Source organism: Corticium candelabrum, chromosome 22 (assembly GCF_963422355.1).
Source record: "Corticium candelabrum chromosome 22, ooCorCand1.1, whole genome shotgun sequence".
NCBI classification, from domain to species: Eukaryota; Metazoa; Porifera; class Homoscleromorpha; order Homosclerophorida; family Plakinidae; genus Corticium; species Corticium candelabrum.
In genome coordinates this window covers 5,072,652-5,082,095 of record NC_085106.1, presented here as the reverse complement: position 1 = coordinate 5,082,095, position 9,444 = coordinate 5,072,652, and the positions used below count along the sequence as shown (strand labels likewise).

The 9,444-nt window shown below is 38.5% G+C and overlaps 1 protein-coding gene across 1 annotated transcript; it reads right to left on the bottom strand.

Moving 5' to 3' along the window:
* Positions 1 to 1,831: 1,831 nt before the first annotated feature.
* On the bottom strand, positions 1,832 to 9,440 carry LOC134197416 (E3 ubiquitin-protein ligase Hakai-like). The gene is made up of 7 exons (XM_062666738.1): positions 9,413 to 9,440; positions 9,187 to 9,333; positions 4,828 to 4,904; positions 2,719 to 2,805; positions 2,597 to 2,658; positions 2,234 to 2,543; positions 1,832 to 2,179 (listed from the first exon to the last, which is right to left on the bottom strand). Exons 1-7 carry the CDS (start codon positions 9,417 to 9,419, stop codon positions 1,991 to 1,993), a joined length of 879 nt encoding a protein of 292 aa, XP_062522722.1. The 5' UTR covers positions 9,420 to 9,440; the 3' UTR covers positions 1,832 to 1,990.
* Between the last annotated feature and the right edge of the window lie 4 nt (positions 9,441 to 9,444).

Here is a 9,444-nt window from a genome sequence, read left to right as displayed (position 1 = left end):
TCATGTGGTAATATGTAAGTGAACTACTGAGAAACCCTCTGTTTAAGTAGCAGTGGCATGTGGGTTGGAAAAATCAATCTTCAAGAAGTAATGGTATAAAAAGTAAAGAGACAAGACAGGGTTGACCATGGTACTTGTGCATAGTACATGCATTTAGACACACCCCTGATAGTGTTGATAGTCGGTGAACACTTCTACCGCACAAGCTTTGTACTGTTGCTGTGTCATAGTATGCTCCATGAAGATGTGGTTATATACACATGAAGAAACACTTTAACATGTGTGTACAACACTTACTTGATGAACCATAAGTGGCGACGATATAGGGCTTATGTGCTAGATATTGCTGCTACCAACAATATCAGGGGTGTGTATAATGAACGTCTCTCTATATACGGCTTTGCTAACAGGGAGATACACATAGATTCCATGCCGTCAACAGAAAGTGTGTTTGAAACCATGTGAGCATCTGTAATACCCTCGCACAGCTAGCCCACTCTCCGTTTTACTTCCGCTGGCTGGAAGAACAGGCCAAGTCAAAAAGGGGGAGGCGATGGCTGCGTGAGACTACATCTGTAAAGTGTAATGAGGAAATGGCAATTCAAACTGCATTTGTTCTTGCTCAACATATTCTGTTCTCTGGGGCTGTTTTTATTGTTTATAAACTTGTTATGCTTACAAGTTGATGCTATTAGCAATCTTCATAAAATGTTTGAAGTTTTGTCATTGTACTTTTCTCCTTTTCAAAGTTAATGCAGAATTTCTGTCTCTATCACAATGTACTATGAGATGCCATTTCTGTAATTTAATTAGTTACAGATAAACAACATGCTCCACAAACACCAAATTTTGTACTGCACGCTGTGTCATAGAATCCAACGTGTGCATAAAATTCCAGCTCTACCTCATCTGGTTGTTGAGTTATGCGAGTTGGAACTGAACAACAATGACAACAAGAACAAATAAATAGAAAAAGAGACTTTAGTGAATACCTTGATAATGCAAGGTGCAATTACACCATTTTCAGCCCCCCCCCCACATTTTGAATCCACAAACTTGTCTGCAGTGTCCAATTGGATTTGATGTAACGTTAATTTAAAACCTTGATTATCCTAATGTATGGGCGTAATGCTGGATGACCAGTGTCATCTCTATACACTAACCACTATCGTGGTCGGTGATCGCAGAAAAGTTTTGTAAATCTGGATGATTCACTATACATAATACCACGTGATAACCTGTTGTCCATGTTACAATATAATCCGCAGGTAGTTTAGGAAAAACTTAGGTGCCTGTCTACTAACTGAGATTGACAAATGTTGTTGATATATTCATAATTGACTTTACTTTTTCTCAAGTTTACTTTACTGACCAAACAAACCAAGAACGTAATGATTTTCTGACAAACTCAATTCAAAAATATGCTTTTCATCACAGATTTAATCAAATGTGTGGCATGTGTGCAGCAATTATACCACACACAGTTGTGCAACCTTTTTGTTGGTAATCCTTGAATTGTAACTAGGTTAAGGCCGGCTGCACGACTATCAAGAATTTGCAAAGGGGGATGAGGCTAGGCTAAATTTAGAATAACTGACAGTAACTCACATTTGGCTTCCCCAGTACAGATCAATTTCAGACTACTGACAAATGAATCACCAATGCCCAAACTCTGCATGCAACTTGTTCTTCTCATAAGCCATAATGGATTATTCCTAAATTACCTAGGGTAAGTGATGTAGTTCCTCAAAGTATAATTGTACACTTGTGTATATGAGATGCTGTCTGAACATAAGGTATGAACATAAGGAAGTAAGCCGTGTTCAAAATGTTGACTACATAAAACTATCCACACACTTTCCTCCCCAAAATGCTACAATAAGCTGATTAGAACTAGATGTATGTTAAGATCATGAAACTGTCTCAACTATGAGTGAAAAGACAACACGAATCAATCGACTCTAAACAACAGTGCTTAAACCTAGCTATCCTAATAGTATGGTGCTCTTGGGCCTTGAGGCCATGGTGGGTGACCTTGTGGTGGTACCTGCCCAAGAGGTGGCATTTGCCCTTGATGTGGAAAAGGTGGAAAGTGACCTTGTGGAGGCATTCGTGGTCGGTGGTCGAATGGAACAGGTCCACCCATCGGGGCAGGGGCACCAGGAGGAAACGAAGGTCTCTAATCATAACAGTGTAAACATGACTACCACGTATAATGTTCATCAGTTCTCACCTGCATTACATCTGCTGGATGACTCATCATTCCTCCCGGAAACCTGCCACCCATCATTCCTTGCTGTGGCACCTCACGAAAACCACCAAACTTAGCCTGTTGTTGACCTCTTACCTTTCCCTCCTTTGCTCGGCGGGCAGCTAAATCCTCTTGGCCACCTTCATGTCGATATTTTATATGAGCTTGCAAATCTCTTTGAGAAAGGTAACTCCTTCGGCAACCAGAAAATCCATGTCGACTGCTGCCATATGAGCAAATGTACACACTTCCCATCTCTCCACACTCAATCTCTTGGTTTTCATCTCCGCACCTAACACAATTTGTTGTTAGTTTCAATACTTACACAATACAATGCATGTCAACCTTGGACATTTGCCTTCTGCTCTTCTAGCACAGTCCAGACAAAATGAGTGTTTGCACTTCTTCTGCAAACATTTCAGTAAACGTTTTCTTTCATCACTACCACACTAAATAACGAGTCCAACCAGTCGGCCATAAGCAATGATTGGCAGCATGCACTTTTCACAGTGGTGGATGTTGGCATCATCAACCTTCTCACCAATAAGATTCAACTACAAAGAACATAATCAAACAGTTCGTAACAGCCAACATTACACAAGAGTTCAACCCTCTTCAGAAAGTTGTGGGCAATAAACTTATCACATCTCTTGCAGTTTAACTCGCTATCTATTCCATGTGGTTTCAACAACGAGAACATGCAAATCACTAAGATGCAGAATATCAAAAGTAATTCCACACTACAATGAAGCACTCTAATAAGTGGCTATGCCAGTCATACAAAGTGTAATGTATTTTGAAGGGGCAGAAACATAACTACATACAAGCTGACACAATCTTGTCTATGCTTGATCCTTCCTTGACGCCTTAGAAATACCTGTAACAACTACACTGAAATGCATAGCAAAGAAAAATAAGAATCAGCCTACATGCAAGTAGGTATAATGAATGTGTGAGCTGATAAAGGTTTAATTAACATAAACTACAACATCAGCAAGTGGTTCTACCTACTTTCACACTTCATAAAGTGTAAAGTTACTGATTTTTCGACAATCACTTCTCAAACCTATCCAATGATGGCCTGTAGACATCAGACACAAAAATAGAATGTCGTAACAACAGTGAAACAAGTTTGAAACAACAGTGAAACTGCTACCATGGTTTGCTAGACTGACTAGGACAATTTTCAATGACAAAAAAGTTTTGTATATACTGGCAAAAATCAGTATAAAAATATGAGTTGTGGACCAGAATCTCTACTTCTAGGAAACCCACCAACCTTTCATTTACAGTCTAGAATTTCAAAGTGGTTCAAAACTTCATTGCTAGGATTGCATTGACTCATGAAGTGGCCCAAACCACTCTTCTTTATGAGACCTACTTATTTATCATCAATGTCTAGAATTCTAGGTGTTTCAGAAGTTCATTACTAATCTTGCATGTTTCTCCCAACATCTAACACTCATCAAAGCACTGTTCCCATTATGATAGGCTAAGTCCACGTGATAGAACAGTTCACGTAATCTAACTTATCAATAATGTCTACATGCAACGTGATGTCATGTTGTTGGTTTTTAAACGTATATCTAATTGGGCACATTGGACATGAAACCCACTACAAATGTTGAGCTCACAATTGACAAGAAACCATCCATAAATGTAAATAATGTGAACTCTACTTTGAAACGCTAAGGATACTGTATGTCATTACACACCCTGTAAACCTTACCACAATGTCAAACGACCATCCATCTCGTACATGGCCGTACTCTCTAGCCAGTGAGAGCCAAACTCTCTTGTATTCTGTTTGATTCAACTTCCACCTGACAGTCAATCTATAGTTGCATGTGAGAGACCGTTCACATCTCCAAAAGTATATCAATCTTACTTTAAGTATGTTGGTGAACTCTCCCAATAAGAGAGCATTACAGATGTGAGGAATAAGGTGCCTCTGAATCATAACTTAGAAAAATGACCTCAATCATTGTTCTTTAATGACTCCTTTATAACAATCTAGTGAATTCTTAAAGAATTCTGTCCACTTCTTGGAATTCAATTCAATTACTATATCCCTATAGCTGACTGAGGTAAAAGAAAATAAGTAATTATTTATGACACACCAAGCAACTATCTCAACCATTCAGGAGGTCTATGAGCAATACAACATCTGACAAGAGGCTGTGTATAATTGAGGTAAGCATCCAACAAATGAATTCTTCCTTTGAGGAACACTAAATGTTGGGAGAAACATGCAAGATCAGCAGTGAGATTTTAGACCACCTAAAAATTCTAGAAAGTCAATGATAAGTAGGTGGGTGCCCTAAAAAGAGTAGCTGTTATAAAGTACTTCATGAGACGTGCAAGACTAGCGATTAGATTGTGGAACACCTAGACATTCTAGACCATCAAAAATGTGGGGAAGTCCCCTAAATGTGGGTAGCAGTTTGAACCACTTCACTCATGCATAAAAATGGCATATTCTGGACCGTAAGCCCCACAAGAGCAACTGGTCCACGACAGCTATTATTCTTATATACACAGCTCATCACCAGCAGGACTACACCATACATTATTACCTCATAATCCCACTTTAAATCTTCTTTCCCTTCCCGTGGAAACACTATTTTGTCTGCCGAAGCTTTGTCAGCATTTCCTAGAAGCCAAAATATTAGAAGCACAGAAATAACAAATATACTGCTGACAAACGACATGTAAACTCAACATATTGTATAAATTTTTGCAACTATTTTTTGTGACAAAAGAGTTTAGTCTTTCACTTGGTGATACAGAAGTAGAGACAAACCTATTTAATCCTATTTACTGGATAGTACTCTGTAGATAGACGACAATTTATTAGATGAGCCTGATGTACTGTACAGTTGAGGACAAAAGTCTTTGCAAATCACATAAATCATGTCACAGTAAATAAGACTCAAACAAACTTCATGATTTAGTATAATTGTCAATTCTTCTCAAGACAGCAATTAATGTTCTGTACAAGTGCTAAAAATCTTGAGAAACCTCATGGTAAATATTTTCATATGTCAGAAACTTTGACTACAGCTGTACATCTGTATGTCAAATGAAGATATTTAAACAAATACACCTCGATCTGTAGCTGTATGAAGTACTGCCCTTTTCCACATTACATACAAAATACTAAGTTATATGTGACACACAATAGTGAAGATAGGATAAAGAAATAATGTTAAACTCATCAAAAGCATTACAAGCATGACTTCCTGGCCTGGCCTTGTTGGAACTTCATTGGGAGCTGAAGCTAACATGTGCATCTACCTTAACTTTTCTACCAAATTTCAGTTGCACATGACATCACTGCCACCATAAAATTTTAAGTTAAGTTACAAGGGAACTCTAATGAGAATACAACCTGATCTTACTAACTTGAGACACGCACGCTCTAGGGTTACAGTACTACTGCTGTGAATGGCCAAAAATATAATCATTTGGGAACTGAATGTACTAATCCTGGGGAGAACACTGTGATACCCTTTATCTTCGAGCACTTTCACAGTCAATAAAGAGGGCAAACCAAATGCCCTAGAATTCTTGTATTAGTGGAGGAAGAGATTTGCCGTCCAACTTCAGAGATGCAAAGTCAAGAACTATGCAAGAAGTTGTCATCTTCCTCCCTAAATACAGCTGCAGAATAGAAGAACTTCAAATATATGTAAAAGAACTTCAAAATATATGTAATGAGTAGTTTTCACAAGTTTCCAGGCCATGTGGCCTTAGAGTAGACAATGATGAAAGGTAGAACAATTGTGAAGGTTTGTAATAGCCATCACTCTAACTTGTGATTTGTCAAATATATGAAAAAGACAGACACACAGACAGACAAACAGATAAGACATTAGGTTAAACTGTTACTCAAACCAATTGTTTTGCGGTTGATAAATTGGTATCCAGCCTTAAAGAGTCAAAGAACATGTAGTTTAGCAGTATTGTTCTGAAGACAGAACAGCAGAGACTTAGTTGCTCTTCAGTGTCGCAATGCTAGAGTGATTGCAAGAAAACCCAACAGACTTTCTAGTCGTGGACATGTAGAGTCTGACTCATGTTCTGAGCAGTTGTTAGTTCACTGGCATAGGAAGTGGGAGCTGAAGCCCCCTTGTTCAATGTAGGAATTGAATCTTGTGCCAGTATTCACGAACAGTATCTTTATTTCTAAGGGCTTTGCACACTAGCATTGCTGAAATCGGCAATTCTTGCTTTACTTGTTTTGTCAGTGGGATGAATAAAAATGACCAAATTCAAAAATCATACCTAGGCCCCACTTAAACCCTTAAACAGGCTACTTTTTTTATTGTACACTGGCTCACCATCCCATTCTCCGCAAGGGCAGATTAGATTATGAGTTGCTAGTAAATTAATTTATCGTTGTATGCATTCATGAACTACATCTCATTTACAGAATTAGCAGCCACAGACAGAATTTCCACAAAGTTTATTTTAACATTGTATGGAAATTTATGTTGTTGCATGAGTATCCCGTTCTGACAATTTATCATTATTAAAGTATATCTCGTTCACATGAATTTTTACTCCGTGCTGACGAATTAATTAGCAGCCAGACAGAATTCTCATGAAGAATTTCGTTCAGAGTTATATCCTGTTCAATGATATCCCATTCTAAAATATTAGCAACCGAGGGTCTCGATACAAAATCTCGGTTGATTGGACTATTCTTGATTATTAGTTAATATCCCGTTGAAGTCACTTTGAGAGTCCCGTTGGATGCCACATTACTTTGAAGACGTTGCTGCCGATGCAAACCCAGTTAGGAAAAATATATTCCCAGGCAGCAGGAACTTGGAAGTCACGTGCAGTTACAAAACTCACCCAGATTATCCGTTCTCCGTATATATATATATATATATATATATATATATATATATATATATATATATATACCAAGTAAGACTCGTCTGACCCTCGCCATTTCAACCATCTCATTGGACGTCGTCACTTCACATTGCAGGCATTACGAGAAACAGGTGTATCAAACGTGGCAAGAATTTGATTCGCCTACACGGCCAAACAAAGGGCAGGTGCCTTTTCAAAACCCGGATACTAAAAATATCTTTCCTCTTTCGACATTGCCCGCAATAAACGGCACGTTCTGCGCGTACCATCCAACTTCAGGAATGGGCAGTATAAATTCAGTAAAGATCAGATACGACGTTCCAGAGTGCACGAGTGGAGACGGGTTCCATCGACAAGAAATCACGTCGTCGTGGGAAAAGTCCGGAAGACAACGACAGCTTCACTTTCGACCTCCGCTAGCAAAATTTGGTGGAGCTGTGACTTGCTGTTATGGACATACACAAATACAAACACAAACACACACACACACAGCTGTCCTATATAAAGCGTGTTCACACCGACATCTGGCCTAACTATGATTATACTAACTATAAATAGGCCAACATTAGCACAAGCACATTGACACTGCTAAATATGATTAGTAAGCCACATGAGCAATTGAGTGTAATTAGTCTCGACACTTTTCATCCGTCATATCCGGCAAGAACTCAAGTGAACTGTCTTGACGAATCCATTGCTTTAAGTTTTGAAGAAGAAAATATTTACTTTGCTTTCTCTAGAAGCTCTTTCAGGGACGGCAGGAATTTGTCACATGTAAAGGCACATACGTAGTACATGTCTGCCTGTGCTTCCGTATACGTCGCCATGTTGTTGCTGCATTTGTACATTTAAACATACAACACAACATCAGAAACATCGGCGGCATGCTCTTCTTGTATACTACCTCATGTGCCAAAGTCACATGCAACTACTAACGCCACTAATGTGGTTGTAATACTACTCTTTACAGCGTTAGAACAGCATTAGAATGGCATTACATTAATCATGATTAGGACAGGTGTAAAGAAGTGGCATTATTAATTAATGCACTAACACTAAACTAATTATGATTAGGCCCAGTGTGAACATGCTCATTGATACCTATATGATTATAAATTGCATGTATACACACATATATGGGGGCTATCTAAACTTAACCGACAGACAGCAGGTACCACAAGTTTTTAGCAGGCAAATTTTGCAGGAGTCACATATCAAACTATGTGGACCTTGGCAAATTATGCCAGACTCCCCTAACACTTAATATTACCGGCCCCTAATTAACTTAAGTTAACAGCTAGCATGTGCAGGCAGCTTCATGAATTTCATGCAGTTACTACCGCCAGTGGTTCTAATAGATGCATAGTTACTAAGTATGATGCTAAAATACAAAACTACCTCTTTCATTTAAATTATAAGTTTATTTGGCAAGAAGTCATTTTGCTTACTCATGATGACATCCATAGTACAGCCTTCCTTGCTCGTGAACATCTTCCTACACCACTGTAGCTAGACAGTTATAGGAGTGTTTTGTTTGCGACCTTGGTGGTCGCTAGACATTCTTTTAGTTTATGATATGTGTATGTTTTAGTGAAATATACTACCATTGACAGACAGATAGCTAACACCATCACTAAGATTTTAGCTGTAACTTCCAGTAATCGTAATGACATAGGTCACTCAGTTTTATGTACATTAGATTGATAAATATAATGGTCTTAGAGAGCCTATTGAATTCACTCTTAAAGTTTTGCTATTAGCTACTTTGTTTAGCCTGTAATAGTGATCGTGTTTGAAATAACTACGATAGATAGATAGATCGACAGACAGACAGACAGACAGACAGACAGATAGATTGATAAAGTAGCCCATTATGGGCTCTTAGACTTTGTGATTTTAGTTCTAATTGTCTTAGACTGTAATAGCGATGATGTGTGAAAATATATGTATTGACAGACAGACAGACAGACAGACAGACAGACTGACTGACATACAGCTAACAGAAACAGAACAAGCAAACGAAAAACAAGGTTGACAGATTTATTAACCTTTCTCAGTTGCAGACTTCTTTGAGCTTCTAGACTTCTTGCTGCTCTTGGTTGATCGTGACGATGTCGGCTTCAGTTTCACAGAGATATTACGCCTCACTGACCTCGTTCTGCTGTTACCTGTCCCTTCAGACTCCAGTTCTAAGTCTAAAAAAACCCAGAGCCGACAAAAGCAACACAAATACCACGGGTAGATATCAGAAAACAAGGAAATGCAAAGACCTACCAGCCATCCTAATTAATCCGGGATAGACAAAG

Bases quoted from the DNA above. Each gene is read 5' to 3' on its own strand.
- LOC134197416 (XM_062666738.1), bottom strand. The intron at 4,905-9,186 runs GTTAATAAATCT...TTTGGCTTCTAG, and splicing joins GAAGTCTGCAACTGAGAAAG to GAAATGCTGACAAAGCTTCG. The intron at 2,806-4,827 runs GTAATAATGTAT...TGTTCTTTGTAG, and splicing joins ATTTAAAGTGGGATTATGAG to TTGAATCTTATTGGTGAGAA.